This window comes from Hyalella azteca, unplaced genomic scaffold (genome assembly GCF_000764305.2).
Source record: "Hyalella azteca isolate HAZT.00-mixed unplaced genomic scaffold, Hazt_2.0.2 contig9374, whole genome shotgun sequence".
Lineage (NCBI taxonomy): Eukaryota > Metazoa > Arthropoda > Malacostraca > Amphipoda > Hyalellidae > Hyalella > Hyalella azteca.
Window position 1 is genome coordinate 32,575 of NW_025939448.1, and position 20,160 is coordinate 52,734.

Genomic DNA, 20,160 nt, shown 5'->3' on the forward strand with positions numbered 1-20,160 from the left:
CATACATCAAGTCACATCACACAGCACGTCACACTCATCATACACCACGACACTCATACAGCACGTCACTATCACAAAGCACGCCACACTCACCATGCTTCGTCTTCTTGTCCCTGTTCCTTGCTGTCCTGCCAGCGACGATGAGCTTCATGACGACGACGATGGTGATGACCATGAGCAGGAAGCCCGTGGCACACTCACCATACAGCACATCACACTCACCATACAGCACATCACACTCATACGATGACGACGGTGATGACCATGAGCAGGAAGCCCGTGGCACACTCACCATACAGCACATCACACTCACCATACAGCACATCACACTCACCATGATGCGTCTTCTTGTCCCTGTTCCTTGCTGTCCTGCCAGCGACGATGAGCTTCATGACGATGACGACGGTGATGACCATGAGCAGGAAGCCCGTGGTCGCCCCTGCGACGATGGCGGCCGTGGAGCCTCGCAGCAGCGGCAGCGTCACGCCAGGGGGCGGCGGGGGCTTGATGGCCGCTGAACCAAAGTCAAATGAACTTAAATTATTTGTTTCTCTCACTTAATTTTCTAATATTGAACATTAAACAGCGAGTTTTTGATTATTTTTGATCAAAGTGGCAATGAGGTTAAATTATTTGTTTCTTTCACTTGGTTTTCTAATATTGAACATTCAACAGTGAGTTTTTGAACATTTTTCAGCTATAAACAAAAGAGATAACGAATTTGATTAGTTTAGAACGCCAATTGAACGAAATTATGTTTTTCTTTCACTATATTTTAATATTAGATATTCACAAATAAATTTTTTGAAGATATTTTAATAGAAAATTTTTACCTACATGTCTTAAGGATATTGTTATAGGTTTAGTGTGCAACTGAAGTGAAATTACGTTTTTCAGCCAATTAATTTTGATATAAAATATTCACTATTAAATTGTTGTCAAAGATTTATGGACAGGAAACTTACATTCTAAAACCATTCCATTAATTTATAAAGCGAATAAAGTGAAGTTATGTTTCCCTCCACTAAATTTTAAGGTTATATCTTTAACATTACTTATTTGAAGATTTTTTAACAAAAAAAAATATCTGAAGAATTTTTATTAGTTTAGAATGTAAATGTGGTGAAATAATATTTTCCGCCACCTAATGTATAAGGATTTTTGAAAAGAAGCTTGTATAATGTCTGAAGCCATTTGCTCAGTTCAGAATGCAAATGAAGTGAAATTATGTTCTATATAATTAGAAAATTTTCTTACCAGGAAGCGCTAAACCTTGAAGCCGTTCGATTAATTTTGAAAATCTATTGGATGTAAAATAATATTTAAGAAATAATAATTACGATTGCTATAAATTTCGTATTCTTAACAGGGAGGTCGAGATTTCAGGGGAAGCTAAATGATTTAAAAATATAATTAATGTAAAAATTTCTTCTTGTTTGATTTAATTAATTGCTTTAAGAAACAGGTTTTATTTCGACCACATGCAGCGTATGCTTTTCAAAAAAACACAGATTTATATTTTTCCCGATGCACTCTCGCGATTTTTTAATAATCAATCACGGATCCTATTTTTCTTACAAATACCTTCACCAGCCTTTCATTGCAAGGCGGATGAGCGTGCAATTTGCAGCGGCCATTCAATGAATGGACCTAAGCCTAAAAACACACAAACTGACCATCGCTTCATTGCTGCGGCCATGTAGCAATTAAAGCCCTTCAGTCCACTAACAACTCCCATTTATGCGATGAAATATTACTCGGTTTAAGTCCGTGCTTTTCATACGTAAAATATTTTGTATTTATAACTACAGTAATCCTTTGTCTATCGTGGATGTAGAGTTCCAGACCTCGGCCACTATAGTTGAATTTCCTGATGAAGGTTTAATCGACTGATAGTACTTATTTAAATATTTGTGTAGTAATTGTTTAGTGAGTTTAAGTACAGGTATGATTGATTTAAAGGTACACAAACTTTTCGCGCACTCCTACTGCCGATCGAACTCCACTGTTAAACCTGAGCTGCTAAAACATACCGATCTACTTCATGAGATAACCGTAAACCATCGAAGATCAGCGTATGACTCTTCTCATTAAAATTTCGTTACTTAAGCAATTTCAATATGTGCTTTTTTTAATGATTCATCAAATTCAATCATTTATTTCTTGATTCATTATACAGGACGAACGTTTCATCATATTTGATTGTGATCGGATGGGCGATCTTCCGCAAACAGGCCTTGGCAAACTGTATGTAGCCCATCAACGTAATTGAACGTTCATTTCTAAACCTGTTAATTAAAGTTCCATTACCCGCACTATTTTTAAGGTTATTCGTAATGTTTTCTGTGTTTGGGTTTGTTTTCTCAAATAAATAGAATTGACCTTGATATGAGTTAATTCAAATTTAAATGGATAGACCGATTCTTTTGGAATCGATATGCCCGAGTTTTACACCGCAAATCTGGAGTTTAAAAGTTTTCTATGATAAACACGCGCTCAACGTCGACTGGGGTGAACTGATTGCCAACCCCGACAAAAAGTTGGAAAAAAATAATTCATGCGCGTAATTGCCATTTGCAATATGGATGAAGCTGCGGAACGGTTGGAAAAAATCTGTAATCGAGTCTTTGTTCGGATAATTGTTGGAAACGTCCATGAGTGCATCTCAGTTTTGGAATTTTCTAACAAAGGAGTCTCCTTCTACGGAGAACAATACGGTGATTGTCATCTTGTCTTAACGAATAAAAGTTTTGAATAAAATCTAGCAACCAAAACCAATAATATCTCGCACCCATCAAGACTTTAACAAATACGACTAATAATGCATGTTGTAGCATTGATAAAAAGCATTATTTACGTAAATTAGAAGCGTGGGACACGGAAAACAGAAAAGACTTTCATGTCCCGCTCTCAGGACTTTCTGGCCATGATCTGCGGACGACATACGTGGGTTTACCGCGAGTTATGATGAAGCAAGTCCCACTTATTAGCCAAACGTCGATTTTGCCGAAGTTCTGCCAAAAGATCGGTAATTGCGCCTGACACATTAATGCGGCACGGGATATGACGGGTCGGCAGCACAACTACTTTGTTCCGCTGGACAAAACGATAGCGGCAAGAGTCTGGAAATGTTTTGTCCACATTCATTGTCGTAAAAATTATAGCACACAGAGTCTGCAAATGTTCTGTCGACCTTTTTGGCCTGACTGCTGGCCAAAATGGCGTCAGTAAGTCTTGGCATGTTTAACTAACGTTTTTGTTGTTATGCATAACAGTATGTGTGATACATGCTGCTGCATAGATGGAGCCCATAAATAAATTGTCTTTTTTGGTATACGTTATTTCTCCAAAATATAGACATTTCATTCTTGTGCGAAGCTATATGAGCCTGAAGAAATTCATCTGTGTGTCTCACTAATGTAGCTATTATTTTGCAAATGGCGGTAAATATTTATGTAGCGGTACTAATTTATTTTTAATATCAATGAAACAATAGTGTATAATAATAATGCAGTGAACACCCTACTTGTAGCAGACATGTAGAATCGGTAGGTAAATAATTACTTTTCCTCTCAAGAAGCGGCAGACTACGGAAGAAAATTAAAAGCTTGGCCCCTTCTGAGTTAATTAATTTCAATATTTGATTGAAGCAACTAGCTTCATGCCTAGATAAATAAACTAGGATGTGCTTCTCTATCTGCTACTAAAATATTAGATTATTAGCTAATGAGTTTTTGTGAATGATGAATATTGGCGAATGATGAGTATTAGCGAATGATGAGTATTAGCGAATGATGAGTATTAGCGAATGATGAGTATTAGCGAATAATAAGTATTAGCGAATGATAAGTATTAGCGAATGATGAGTATTAGCGAATGATGAGTATTAGCGAATGATGAGTATTTTCAAATGATGAACATTTTCGAACGATGATTTTTGCCAATGATGGGCATGATCGAATTTTGTGTTTACAAAGCCTATATCAAATCCTGCCGCGTAAATGCAGCAACGATTGCAGTTATTTATTTCAAAAAATTCTTAATAAAAAAAGACACATCAGCAAGCGTTTCTTCCCTGGTTTGAAAATAGGCGTAAATTCCAATTAAAAATCTTGTTAATTAGATCTTGCCGGAATAAATTAGAAGCAAAACATCCTCTTTGGTTTATTAACCGTCAAGCTTGGGGGCCCTCGTCCCAGGGGCTCAAGTAATCTCTTCCTTCCCGAGAGGAGAAAAATAATCAAGTTATGGATACGAAATATAATATAATAATAATAATCAAGATATGGATACGAAAAATGTTGAAAAGTATAACGTGATATCAGAAGCAGAAATGTTCAAAAATTATGCATGAGGCACCGTGTGTTACTATGCGTGATTGAATAATATTGCATCACTTAATTTCGCATAACGCCTGCCTAAAAAGTTTAGATGATCGCAAAGCTCAAAATCACGGCAAGAATTTCCGAGCAATCTGCCTTTAACCGCAAGCAAAGAAGCGAATATCACGCGCAAGAAGCGTCACTGCACTCGGAGAAATGAGTGACACTTTGTCCAAATAACGATTCACTGTATGCCCTTGTGTGGGTTGTCTTGACCGAATTTGGTCCAGAATATGGGTTAACCTGCAGCGATTGTGTCACTATTCGGACAATTCGACCTATCAATTTTTCTGAGCGTGTCCGAACGCCGCTCAAAACTTTCGGCAAAAGTACGGAGACGAAGGCAACAGAGATATGAGACCTCAAGAAGTTCGGCATATAATGCAAATTAATACGTCGCGGCAATGGATGAGATGAAGTGAGAAAGTTCAGCAGAGATATGAGACCTCAAGAAGTTCGGCATATAATGCAAATTCATACGTCGCGGCAATGGATGAGATGAAGTGAGAAAGTTTGTGGCAGGAAATACCGCCGTAGAAGTCAGCAATGCAAGCCTTGCATGGAATGCGGGTCACGAGACGCTCCAGCCTGCACAACTATTCAATATATTTACCAATTTGTGCGTGGTTTGATTATGTATTGCAACTATTTTATCTAACATGTCTTTCTTTATTTCTGATGATATTACGTATCTTTTTCTTTCTATTACATACTTATTCTTTCGAATAACAAAATATTGTATTTTTGGCATATATTCTGTTCTATAAATTATTATATTATATAATTATAATTATTATATAATTATATACTGACAATAAAAAATATCATATTTTGAGAACATATGAAAATAGTAGCCTTTTTTACAGTCTTGAAACACATTCTCGTAACTTTTCTTAGCACCGTTTATTTTTGCACATATGAATTTCATATCTATACGGATAGTAACTGTTTTGTATCCATATCATTGTTGTTTCTTCGGAAAAATAACGGTTAACTAATTTTTAAAATAATTTTTGCTAGCGCAGTGAGATAAATAATCCTTCCGGCACTTATTTCTCATAACTATAATTGTAATTGTGTATAATTATAGAATTAAAATTATAATAGCTGTAATTGTGATTTGAAATGCTGCACTGCTACCGACATTTATTCTGAATGAACCGACAATTTTTTGGAACCTCAGTATGGACAAGACCTGAGAAAGATATTTTCATTAAACCACCCAACCGGATTAGCAATGGCAAATATTTTGCAAGTTTCTTCAATTTTTTTAATGGAATTTGGAACCTAGGAATCAAGTTGGAATGTAAATCCCTGGCGTTACCGACACCCGAGATTAGTAAGACCTAAGCGTCTTGAATCTCGGAGCTGCGACAGAAGCTGTAGCTCATTTTAAGCGATTACATGAAGCCTGTATGAATTAGTATCGATTAAAATAAACCTTAAATAATAATTGTGAGGTATTTTAAAACATTTAATGACGGATGTCTTCTTAACCTTTTTATCTTTTATTAGTTATACCGATCTAAGGTAACGTACATAAGAAAACGTGAAAAATGGAAGTCTCGTTTTGGTCGTTATTGTTATGGAGACAATTTCGTTAGCAACTCTCGATTGGACGACCGCACCAGATGTCAACAAATTCATCTTCATTTTTAGATTTTCCAATCAATAGGCAAAATTTATATCGTAAACTTGGCATGTAGTGAATTGCATAATTCAACTTATTTCTGACCTTTTTTATTCAGAAAGAGATTATTATTATTTTTTATTATGCAGTGGCTAAAGATTTTTCTGTACGTCACGAAGTTCCTACTACGCACCATTTTCTGCACGGCTTCTAGATTTATTCCACGCACGATTTTCTATCCGGTTCGGGGATTCATCCCAAGTGGGATTTTTAGAAATGCTTCTCGAGATTTTTTAACAAGGTCAATTCTATGGGAGATTTTCTGTATGATTCAAAGATTTATCCCAGGGTTCGTTTTCTGCAGAAATTAAAGGTTCGTCGCACGCTAGATTTACTACATGGTTCAAAGGTTCATCCAGCGAACGATTATTTGTCCGGTTACATGGTTAATTCCATGTGCGATTTTTTGTTTTTTGTAAGTTTCAGAGGATCATCCCATGTTCTGCCTGATTAATGGTTCAACTGACGTTCATCAGAGAAGCTGATTAGTTCTATTGAAGTCACCCTAATTATTTCATCTGAAGTCACCCTAATTATTTCATCTGAAGTCACCCTAATCACTTCATCTGAAGTCACACTATTGCCTTCATTGACTTCGATCCTCGAAACTTCCTAGCTTGCGCTCGCGTTTCGCGTTGGCATCAAACGCAGGAAATTAAATCAGCTGAAGAAACTTTGCTGCAAAAATATTTTATCCGTCAAAAAATTTTGCGCTCTTGCTTGTAAGTCTCTCATGTGTTCAGACTGTGCATGGCGTGGCAATGATCTTTGGTAGTTCTAGTTTCTCTAAAAATCAAAATTGCCGAAAAAATGCAAAAAGGGTTGAAGCCTGTGCGTCTTTCCTCTGCCCCGAGTGAATTCCTACGCATTTTATGTTGTTCGCTCAAGAAAAATAAGCTCGCCACTCAAAAATATGTAGACGCAACCACTTTCTTCTTACATTGGTTCTTCAAATTGAATTTCTTTTAAGAATAGTTATCGTTTTTTCAGAGAAGGCACTCTGCGTCAGAATCAGAAATATCCTACTTATGTCTATGTGGCAGAACGTTTCCCTCAGACAACACAACAAGATTAGCATTAATCATCGCCAATAAAAAGTGCCATATCGATCATTTAAAATAACTTTCCTGAAAAATACCACAATCTCAAATCTCACAAGCGCCACATACTATTTCAAATTATATTTAAATTTTTACACTTCCTTTATTCATGTCAATCTTCAAGTTAACGATTGAAGATTGCAGGACAGTATTAACTTCAATGTGAGAAGGCTTGACCATCAGCGATAAGGGAAACATGGCGCTGCTTTGACGAGAAAATAATCATCAATTAATTCTGAATATAAATAATTATATTATTAATTAGTCGCTCACCTGGGCGCGTTTTTTAACATAATTTTGACTTCATGGAAATTCTAATGTTGTTTGTTTCCTGCTCTGACATGTTCTCTTCACCAACCTTTTCTCTGCTCTAACCTGTTCTCTGCACTAACCTGTTCTCTGCACTAACCTGTTCTCTGCACTAACCCTGTCTCTTATACACATCTAGATGTGTATAAGAGACAGCATCACCTCCATGCCAGGTGCAGGGGTGTGACCATTTCTCTGCTTTTGAACCATATAACAATTACTACTCCATTACCTCCATGCCAGGTGCAGGGGTATGACCATTTCTCTGCTTTTGATCCATATAACCATTACTACTCCATTACCTCCATGCCAGGTGCAGGGGCTGTCTCTTATACACATCTAGATGTGTATAAGAGACAGATATAACCATTACTACTCCATTACCTCCATGCCAGGTGCAGGGGTGTGACCATTTCTCTGCTTTTGAACCATATAACCATTACTACTCCATTACCTCCATGCCAGGTGCAGGGGTGTGACCATTTCTCTGCTTTTGAACCATATAACCATTACTACTCCTGTCTCTTATACACATCTAGATGTGTATAAGAGACAGCCATATAACCATTACTACTCCATTACCTCCATGCCTGGTGCAGGAGTGTGACCATTTCTCTGCTTTTGATCCATATAAACATTACTACTCCATTACCTCCATGCCGGGTGCAATGGTGTGACCATTTCTCTGCTTCTGATCCATATAACCATTACTGATGGAAAACAAATACCGTCCTTGCAATAATGGAATGAAAAGGAATTCTCTATGGAATGGATACTCAGCAAGCCTTCTCGATTGCTTAACATAGCATACACTTCAATGCACAATAATATAATGAATATAAATATTGAAATTAATGATATTTTACTAATAATAAAATTAATATTTTTCTAACATATCAACATGTGGTCTGTCAATATAATTAGCAATATAATGTATATTGCTAATTTCCAATATACACTGCGAACCTAGACGCGAAGATAAGGAGTGAGATAAAAGCACAGTTATATTCTGAGGCTTGATAAGGCGATTTCATTATTTCAATGAAGATATCTATTTTTTTCTATCGTTTGAGCAAATATCTCACAAATATTCTCTTCAAAATCTCTGAAATCATTTTAAAAACTTTTATTAAAAAGTGCAGTTTGGGACATCTATTCGTGTATGAAAAAAAATAAATTCTAAATTATCTTTCAATTTTCAGGTTTACAGCTCTGACTTGTCGATAATAATGGAATTTATTTATATATTAATTTGTCAAGAGCTCGTAAATTCAAATTCAGTACGAGCTCAATTTTACTAGGCACTGATCTCCTCAGCGGGAAAAACACTGAAATGAGAATATTATAAGCGAATTTTCTCAATGGAAATTCACCTCATTTGAAATCCCGCAATTGAGAGTACATCTCCATCGCTGTGTCAGGACTTCTTATTATATAAGATTTACACGCTCCATAATTCAACTGAAATTCGAAGCTGTCCAAAGTTAGACTTTTCAAGGCTTTACGACTGAAGTTTGAGCTGTCGAACACAGATTGCAAGTTCCTTATCCAAAGAAATATTATGGAATGCTGCCTCAGGTCGTAAGTTGGCCGCCAATGTTAGCAAGCATATTAATAGCAATTTGTTAGGCTGGACTTTCCCCGAGTCTGGCTTTAAAAGTTCCAAACAAATGCGATGTTTGCGAACCCTGCGCGCCCCTCCAACTTTCGTGAAAATTTCATCGATCGTTAAATTTGAAACCCTCCCTCCTCCCTACCCACAAAATGCTATGAGGTGGGGAAGGCTCAACAAGAATAGGCTTTCATTTTTAAGTTTCGGCCATTTCTCGTTATTTCATATCATTTCCGTTAAAATACTATATTGTTATACATTTCAGTACTATTTCGTTCTTTTTGGGTGTTGATTGATTACAAATGCACTGTGTATAACTGTTTATCAATTATTTTCACTAATCATTCGTCATATGTGTCAGAGCGTTCAAGGCCGAATTTCTGTCATATCAGATCGAAATTTTATCATTACGAGATTCCTAATAACAAAAACATGAACGCACATTACGGTCATTGCGTCGGGGCTCATTCACGAAATAATATGTGAAATTCATTGCCAATTATGATAATTATACGCATTGGCCTGCAATGATTTGCAACACATCCCCAACGGCACTATTTCTTCAAACTACTTGCACGTGTTAACATAATTTGCTATAAAAATATTCGGGTTATTTGTATTGCAAATCTCATTCGTCCCATTAGACTTGGCGCGTCTCAATGCAACCCTATAAAGCCGTCACTGAATTTGATCAATGGCGGCGAGAACCCAGCACCTGATAGCTAATTTATTTCTCCGTCCGTCACTTACGACGGGAAGCTGTGATCTAGTGCACTACCAAGTCACTAGATCACGTGATGGAAGTCACTAGATTAGTGCACTACCTTCAGTGATCTAGTGCACTACCTTCAGTGATCTAGTGCACTACCTTCAGAGATCTAGTGCACTACCCTTAGTGATCTAGTGCACGTAACTTTCCATGAATGATTTTAAGCACTTAACCTTTTGTCTTAACTGTAATGATCAAATACACGTATCCTGAAACAGCTAATTGTGATCTAGATCAGGCAACATCACCTTGTCCTCATTTCTCTCGTGCCCATACCTTCATCCTGTTCTCGGGAAATGCCCTCATCTCGCCCTTTTCGTGTGTATTCTTGTACCAATACCCTCATATTGCCCTTATCTCGTGCCCATACTCCCATGTCGCCCTTATCTCGTGCCCATACCCTCATGCCGCCCTTATCTCGTGCCCATACCCTCACCCTATACTCAGCACGTGCCCCCATCTCGCTCTTATATATCCCTAAGGGGAGCTGAACTTCTTCAATACGGCGCCTGATGAACAGGATGCCGTCTGAATTTATAGCTTTTCAGTTAATTTTATGGCTGTCGTGGCATATTTGTATGGCATACAGAATGGCTCGAGCAGCAGCGGCAGAGCGACACCGAGCTTCAGTTCGCAAGAATTTCAAGCTCTGGAAATTTCGCAGTATTGCGACCGCTAAATTTTCACGCTTCTTTCGACTTGAGTAGAAGACAAAAGTTTTGAGAATAGTTGTGGTTACATTTTATGTAACTCTGATAACTTCAAAATGCAGGATAAAAGGAAATAGAGTTTTGATAAAAGTTGTTGTCAGATTTTATGTAACTCTAATAACTTCAAAATGCAGGATAAAAGGAAATAGAGTAACTTAAGACGCTGGGCCACTTTTTCTCCATATTCATGCTAATATTCATGCTAATTCAAGCAAAAATCAGGCGCCTATCAGACAAAGTAGGGAGGACATTTGGCAGCTCCGGGGCACCGGCGCCCCTGAAAGCTCTTATGCAAATTAGAAAGATGCTAAAATATTACAAAAACTTAGTGGGTCAGAGCCAGGCATTCCCTGCAGCAAGTCACTACGCCACTCTTCCTACTAGTAAAATATTTCGCTCCTTAACTCGATAACATAAATTTTTGCACCTTGATAATATTTTAGTAATAAAACATACATGAATATTAGGGCTTCTCATTTATTCAATCTCAGAAATTAGCGCAGAAATCAACGGTTTGCTGTGAATTGTATCCTCGAAAAGCTTGTTAAACAGCCGTACATTCAGAGAAATGAGTGAGACTTCGTCCAAGCATCGATGAACTTTAATTCTTGGGTGGGTCATCTTGAACCAGTTTGGCCCGGCAGAAAGATGTATCAATTTTACGTGTATAAAGTGCCATCACTATTCGGACACTTTGACCCATTGGTTTTTTTGAGCGCTTTCTCCATCATTGCTTTCTCGTGAACCGGTAATCGCAAAAGCAAATTTGAAAAAGTTCTCTTCCTTACATTTTTAATTTTAAAAGTTTCTTGTTTGTTACAAAATACTAATAAAATAAATATATTGTGTCAGACTGGCTTCGGAATGGATGCAGTCATTACTATGCATGACTGAGCATAATGTATGAATTATGTTAATGTAAAACATATATTTGGTCATTACCAGACGGTCGCACCTCATAACATTAATCATTATGAAAGGAGCTCATTCATTAAAAGGGATCGGGCATAACTCCAGGATCAGGACTTAGATGGCCCGCTGTAGCATTCAGACGAGAGCAGCTTCTGCTTTCAATGCTGGAAACGTAAAACATTTTCTCCTAAATAAAACCATGGAAAGCCTTGACTTTCTCTTTAATGGAAGAGCCTTTCAAATAATTAAGGCTAGTCTAGGCTGAATAGCTGCAGGCTTGCTGACCTGATATTGAGATGCAATACCGGTCAGAAAATCTACGGAAAATAAAACCATGATATGATTAAATGAGACATTTCCACATTTGTGGTATGGTGTAAAACTTGAACTCACGCTCAAGCTTTCTCGCTTCAAAATCAAAATACGTTCGGAGATGCAAATTCCTTACTTAAATGCCTTGATTAAACTGAATAGAGCTCATTTACTTTACATGTAGGTAGAAATCTCTTTTAAGAGGGACTCGCTTTTAATCTCTGATGGTTATTTTTTCTTCAGCAACTTTAAAATTGATTTACATTCCAACCCCTTAGTGTGTGAACTGTTTCCCCCCCCCCACAAAAAAATATTATGATTGCATATCCCAGTATGAAAAACACTTGCATACTATTTCGTATCTCGAAGTCAGGTTTTTTGGCAAAATTAACGTTTCATTGTGTTTTCTGAGCAGAGACGACAAGCCTAAGAAAGAAAGCCTAAGAGTTAATACTTCAGACTATCTATTTGATTCTAACTACGAGTCATTTAGCTTTTAATTCTATGATAAGTGTTCAACCGTCTAATGAAGGATAATCCTGAAAACTTCTATTAAAGTTAACCATATATAAATTCGGTCGATGGAAAAGAAAAACAACATCGAACCAAATTCACAGCCTGGCTTAAACGGTGTAAGTATGAAGAAATAACAGACTTACTCATCATAAATTTTGTTTTTGCGTATTGTTATTCGTGCCTTGACCAATATGGGATATCATGCATATCGTCTTAAAATTTCATTCGTTCATGCCAGGAATTTAGTTTAAAATTTTTGCTCGAAGTCACCGAGAACCTTCATGGAGTTCAGGAAGTATGATTATTGTAACTAATATTTGAACTTCTTAATTATTATTCACTTTGTGATATTAATAACTCTTATGTTGACTGATGTTTAAGTGGCTATAAATTGCTTATGACGTATTTACTTCAAGTGTGAAATTGCACGATTGCATTAAAATATAATTGTATGCTCTTACATAATAATGATTACATTTATTAATCGTCATACCTGCAGGGAAGACGTGGTAGACACAAGGCTTCCTCTGCTTGCCCACAGCGTTGTACCTCTTACATAAATTAAATGCATTATAATATAATTATTATACTCTTACATAATAATTACAATATTTATTACTAATATATCTTATATAAATCATACCTGCAGGGAAGACGTGGTAGACACAAGGCTTCCTCTGCTTGCCCACAGCGTTGCTGCCCCAGCACAGCAGCGAAGCTCAATGACCTATTAAATCCAGCATTAATAGAATGTTTTCGACGAATGGTGGCGATGAACTGAGGTTCTGAAGCGTGATGGTACATCAGGGAGGTCACACGGTGACAATATTCCAAGCACAGCGCGACAATAACACACACAAATGAGCCTCTCTCAGCCCTCATTTATTTTATGGAGCTAATTCCTACTTAAGCGTCCATAGCGAATGCTCGATAAATGCGCTAGCCTCCAACTGTACTCTCTTTATTCATATAAGAAGGAATAATTTTATTATATACATGTGAGGTATAAATTTCACCTATCCTTATGATGAAAAAACTTTACCTATAAACAATTCTACCCATACATGTAAGTGAATGATATTCCTAATATCACTTGACTGTTATTAATTTTAACTATAATTGTGAGGGAAAATTTTTGCCTATTTATGTGAGATAACAATTTTACCTATACATGAGAGGGAATAATTTTATTTATTCATGAGAGAGAATAATTTCACGTATGCATGGATGGAATATTTTCACCTCAACATGCGTGCAAATAAATTTCATCTAAACAACTAAGAAAAAATCGCCTATATAAGTGTGGGCGTGATGCAAGTGAAAGAAGTTAATATTTGTCAGAATTATTGATGAATTCGTACGAACAAACAAATGGAGAAGCTAGAATGAAAAACGAATCAATGCACTGCCCTGGTGGTGGAGGTCTTACTTGTCGAGAATTAAACGCGGAACTCCGCGTAAAAAAGTTCAATTCCGACTTATTAATGCCGGCAACTTTAGCATAGAAATATCACGAGAATTTCCAAAGTTCAGTCACCAAATAAAAAATCATAACTGAATTAATTGGCAGCCAATGGAAGACTGATGACTGGCCACTCAAATTAGAAGAGGATTTTCGATAGTGTAACAACAGCAAGCAATAATCAGCAACCGATATATGCAGCAACTGACAAGCTAAACGACGTCGAAACAACGTTAAACTAACGTTTATTTAACCAATCGACGTTGGTTTGACGTCAAATATCATGTAGGCATCAAGAATCAAATGACTTTGTTCTTTTAAATTACCGCCTAGGAGACGCTATCGCCTTGTTGAAGTATAGCTCAGTCCGACAGAGCCTTTTCCGGAGCTCATTTCAAAACATGATGAAATTCTAATGAAATTGAAATGCTATTCGGAAAATTGACTGAAATATGCTCCATTTCTTTCCGTTTTTTTAAAGTTAAACGCGCGAGTAAAATTAAAAAATATATATAACGATCAGTACTCACTGCAGTGAGTGACAGAGAGCGCATTTTCTCGTCGACGAAAACTTGAGGTCACGGACGGACGGACAGACGGACGGACGGACGGACAGACAGACAGACAGACGGACATGGCGAGCACAATATTGCATTTTTTCCATAAATGAGAAAATGCGCTAAAAAAAGGTTAATCGGGACAAATAAAAAGTTCATATATGTCAGCGATCGAACAATGGAACCTGATGTGTAAAAATTAACGTTCGGATCAGAAGTGCAAGGAATGAAAAGAAGTAACAATAGAAGTAGAAAAAATAAGAAATGAATTCTTAATTCTCCCCCTGACCCCTCTGCTGATGTTGGCCACCAAATGGCCAGTGGCCCCATCATAAAGCTCCATGAGGAAGGTCTGAGGGAGGCCGCCATCAAAGCCCGCGGTGCAGTGGACACTGACACTCGTAGCGGACAGGTTGAACTGCGAGCAGTTGCTCACTGGGTCAGGCCGACCTAGAATTACAAAATTTAAAGGATGATTTTAGGTAACGATATATCAATTTTAAATTAAATGAGGTCAAATCATTTTCAATATAATTCAATTAAACATGTTTAAGCGCATTATTATCCTTATAGGAGCAGCTGCTGACAAGTCAGGCCGACCTGAGGGTTTATATATTGCAATTGCAGGTTAGGATTAGGGTCAAATGTTTGCTCAAATCGAAAGATAAATAAGAATGGGATGATAAATACCGAAATAATATACAAAATATTTTCAATGAAGATGTATTAAAGAATCTACCCTCGTTACGCAGACCGGCAACGCAAGTTACCCTCGGTAAGCGCTGTAGGTTAGCATGAGGGCGAACAAACCTCAGTGACAACTCAATGGAATAAGTCTTGGATTTTTGTAGCTTGCACTCAAGAAAATTAATGAGCCACATTTTCCAAATAGCGACATACTTTCTTACTCAAGATTATCAGTACAACAGGAATACCAGCACAAACGCAGAATGATGAGTAATGCATGTAAAATAAGGGCATCACCACTTTGACAAAGTCTCGCTTATTTGTGTGAGTGTAGCACCAAGCAACGGCCAATGTGCGTAAGGCAGCTGCGCCCAAATAGATGGGCGTACGAGTCAATAAATTGCAAAGCAGGGAACCCCATTACCTCCATGGCGGGGCAGGGGTGTGACCATTACTACTCCATTACCTCCATGGCGGACCTAATAAATTCAGCATTAATAGAATGTTTTCGCTGAATGGTGGCGATGAACTGAGGTTCTGAAGCGTGATGGTACGTCAGGGAGGTCAATGACCTAATAAATTCAGCATTAATAGAATGTTTTCGATGAATGGTGGCGATGAAGTGAGGTTCTGAAGCGTGATGGTACATCAGGGAGGTCACACGGTGACAATATTCCAAGCACAGCGCGGCAATAACACACACAAATGAGCCTCTCTCAGCCCTCATTTATTTTATGGAGCTAATTCCTACTTAAGCGTCCATAGCGAATGCTCGATAAATGCGCTAGCCTCCAACTGTACTCTCTTTATTCATATAAGAAGGAATAATTTTATTAAATACATGTGAGGTATAAATTTCACCTATGCTTGTGATGAAAAAACTTTACCTATTCATAATTCTACCATACATGTAAGTGAATGACATTCTCTATATCACTTGACTATGATTAATTTTACCTTTAATTGTGAGGAAAATTTTTTACCTATAAATTTCAGGGAAACATTTTACCTTTAAATGTGAAGGAACAATTTTTACCTTTAAATGTAAGGGAAACATTTTACCTACATATGTGAGGGAAAATTTTTATCTATATATGTGAGGGGAAAATGATATCTATAAATTTGAGGGACTAAATTTATTTATTCATGAGAGAGAACAATTTCAACTATGATTGGGATGGGATATTATCTCCTCAACATGCGTCAAAATAAATTTCATCTAAACGACTAGGAAAAAATCATCTATAATTGTGGGCGTGATACAAGTGAAAGAAGTTAATACATGCCAGAATTACTGATGAATTCATACGTACAAACGAATGAAGAAGCTAAAACGAAAAACGGATCGATGCAACGCTCGTGGGGGTCTTACTTGTCGAGTTTAACGCGAACTCCACGAACAAAATAGATTCAGACTTATTAATGCCAGCAACTTTAGCAAAGAAATATCATAAAAATTTCCTAAATTATGTCACCCAATAAAAATCCTAATTAGATTAATCGGCGGCCAATGTAAGGCTGATGACTGGCCACTAAAAATCAGCAGATGATTTTCGCTAATGTAACATCTGCAAGCAACTGAAATATGCAGCAACTGACCAGCTAGACGACGTTGAAGCAACGTTGAGCTAACGTTTATTCAGCCAAATATTGTGGGTTCGACGTCAATTATCTGTGTAGGCATTATTAACAAAATAGTTTTGTTCTTTTAAATGACAGCATAAAAGGCGCTTTCGCCTTGTTGAAGTATGGCTCCGTCCGACCGAACCTTTTTCGGAGCTCATTTCAAAACATGATAAAATTTTAATGAAATTGAAATGCGACCCGAAAAGTTGACTTAAATCTACTTTAGTCTACTCCATTTCTTTCCATTTTTTAGAAGCTAAACGCGCGAGCGAAATTAATAAAAATAAAAGGAAGGTTAGTTTGTCAAATAACGACTTCATATGTGTATGCGATCGAACAATGGAATTTGATGTGTTGAAACTTAACTTTCGTATCAGATGTGAAAGGGATTTAATGAAAAAACAATAGAAGCAGAAAAATAATGAATAAATTAATTCTTAATTGGACCCCTGACCCCTCTGCTGATGTTGGCCACCAAATGGCCAGTGGCGCCATCATAAAGCTCCATGAGGAAGGTCTGAGGGAGGCCGCCATCAAAGCCCGCGGTGCAGTGGACACTGACACTCGTAGCGGACAGGTTGAACTGCGAGCAGTTGCGCACTGGGTCAGGCCGACCTAGAATTACAAAATTTAAAGGAATGATTTTAAGTAACGATATATAAATTTAAAATTAAATAAAGTCAAGTCGTTTGCAATATAATTAAATTAAACACCTTTTGTATCACATAATTATCCTATGGAAGCAGCTGCTAACAGGTCAGGCCGACCTGGGGGTTTATATATTGCAATTGCAGGTAGGATTAGGGTTAATGTTTGTTCAGATCGAAAACTAAATAAGAATGGGATGGTAAATGCCGAAATAATTTACAAATAATTTTCAATGAAGGTGTATAAAAGAATTTACCCTCAGCTCGGTAACACGAGTTACCCTCAGTAAGCGGTGCTGGTTAGCATGAGGGCGAACAAGCCTCAGTGACAACTCAATGGAATAAGTCTTGGATTTTTGTAGCATGCACTCAAGAAAATTAATGGGCCACATTTTCCAAATAGCGACATACTTTCTTACTCAGGATTACCAGCACAAGCTCAGCAAGATGACTAATGCAAACAAAAAAGGGCATCGCCATTCGGACAAAGTCTCGCTTATTTGTGTGAGTGTAGCACCAAGGGACGTCCAATGTGCGTAAGGCAGCTGAGCCCAAATAGATGGGCGTACGAGTCAATAAATTGCAAAGCAGGGAACAGGCACCGCAGAGTCGTAAGTCCACGGCACCGCAAAGTCGTAAGTCCGCGGCACCGCAGAGTCGTAAGTCCGCGGCACCGCAGAGTCGTAAGTCCGAGGCACCGCAGAGTCGAAAGTCCGCGGCAACGCAGAGTCGTAAGTCCGCGGCAACGCAGAGTCGTAAGTCCGCGGCAACGCAGAGTCGTAAGTCCGCGGCACCGCAGAACCGTGGTGTGTGTGCCAAACTGTATCGCAGGCTGACAGAACTGTTTTCTTCCTCTTGGCCTAGTTAAAATAAAGGTGTCGCCCTAACTTAATTTATCTAAATTTTATCAAATAGATGTATGAATATAATTTAGTAATAATTGCAGGCTAGTGTGCAATTTTTTTAACATATAAATGGGCTGTGCCCGACGCTTGAATTTTAACCAATAATTGATAGTCGATAAAAATCTGTATTTATTCCTAAGAGATAGATATCTATAATTCGCCTCCTGTTAATTTAAAGTATTGAGAAGGAATATATAATTAAAGTTTTAATCTGTTACTCTTAAAGAACATAGTACTTTCATGGATATTCCATAAATTTCATTCATGTATAGGCAGCACTGAACGGAACGCGTTGAGGGTATGGGCGCGGGATCGGCACGACAGGTTGTGGTTGGGGTGTTAATCAAGCCGCCCGCAGTCTCCCCGCCCTGTCACATTTCACCTACCTAGTTTTGATTTAATTGCCAAAAATAAAGAAAATAATGTTTAGGCTATTAATCTTGTTTTATTGCCAACTCCAACCCCCATAGTTTGCGGGGGTCGGAGGGGTTGCAAACTATGTTTTCCGACATAGTTTGCATAGTTTTTGTTAGCTGTTGTACTGGAAATGGCGGTAAAATATTTATAAAGCCAGGACTATTTTTTTCAATATTGATAAAACAATACTGAAAAACAATAATGAAGTGATCACCTTACGTGTAGCGTACAATCAGTAAGGAAATAATTACTTTTCATCTCAAGAAGCTGCAGATTGCGGAAGAAAATTAAGAGCTTGCCCCTTCTGAGTTAATTAATTTTAAAATTTTATTGAAGCAACTAGCTCCATGCCTAGATAAATGCACCTGGATGTGCCTTTCTATCTGCTACTAAAATATTAGATTATTAGCGATTGAGTATTAGCGAATGATGAGTAATCATCGAATTTTGTGTTTACAAAACCTGTATCAAATCCTGCCCTGTAAATGCAGCAACGATGGCAGTTATTTATTTCAAAAAGTTCTTAATTAAGGAAGACACATCAGCAAGCGTTTCTTCCCTGGTTTGAAAATACGCGTACGTTTCAATTAAAAATCTTGTTTGTTAGATCTTGCCGGAGTAAATTAGAAGCAAAACATCCTCTTTGGTTTATTAACCGTCAAGCTTGAGGACCCTCGTCCCAGGGGCTCCAGTAATCTCTTCCTTCCCGAGAGGAGGAAAATAATCAAATTATGGATACGAAAAATGTTTAAAATTATAACATGATATCAGAAGCAGAAATGTTCAAAAATTATGCATGAGGCCCCGTGTGTTACTATGCGTGATTGAATAATATTGCATAACTTAATTTCGCATAACGCCTGCCTAAAAAATTTAGATCATCGCAGAACTCAAATCACGGCAAGAATTTCCGAGCAATCTGCCTTTAACCGCAAGCAAAGAAGCGAATATTGCGCACAGGAAGCGTCACTGCACTCGGAGAAATGAGTGACACTTTGTCCAAATAACGATTCACTGTTTGCCCTTGTGTGGGTTGTCTTGACTGAATTTGGCCCAGAATACGGGTTAACCTGCAGCGAGCGTGTCACTATTTGGACAAATCGACCCATCCATTTTCTGAGCGTGTCCGAAGACGTCTCAAAACTTTCGGTAAAAGTACGGAGACGAAGGCGGCAGAGATATGAGACCTCAAGAAGTTCGGCATATAATGCAAATTCATACGTCGCGGCAATGGATGAGATGAAGTGAGAAAGTTCAGCAGAGATATGAGACCTCAAGAAGTTCGGCATATAATGCAAATTCATACGTCGCGGCAATGGATGAGATGAAGTGAGAAAGTTCAGCAGAGATATGAGACCTCAAGAAGTTCGGCATATAATGCAAATTCATACGTCGCGGCAATGGATGAGATGAAGTGAGAAAGTTCAGCAGAGATATGAGACCTCAAGAAGTTCGGCATATAATGCAAATTCATACGTCGCGGCAATGGATGAGATGAAGTGAGAAAGTTCAGCAGAGATATGAGACCTCAAGAAGTTCGGCAGATA

The 20,160-nt window shown here is 37.8% G+C and overlaps 1 protein-coding gene across 1 annotated transcript in view; it reads right to left on the reverse strand.

Moving 5' to 3' along the window:
* Positions 1-239: 239 nt before the first annotated feature.
* LOC108673206 (nephrin) overlaps positions 240-20,160 on the reverse strand; it is a gene marked incomplete in the record, with an annotated part of 76,695 nt that continues 56,774 nt past the window's right edge. Inside the window, 1 exon segment of the mRNA XM_047881997.1 lies at positions 240-514. Within this exon segment, the coding sequence (XP_047737953.1) occupies positions 240-514 (275 nt within the window).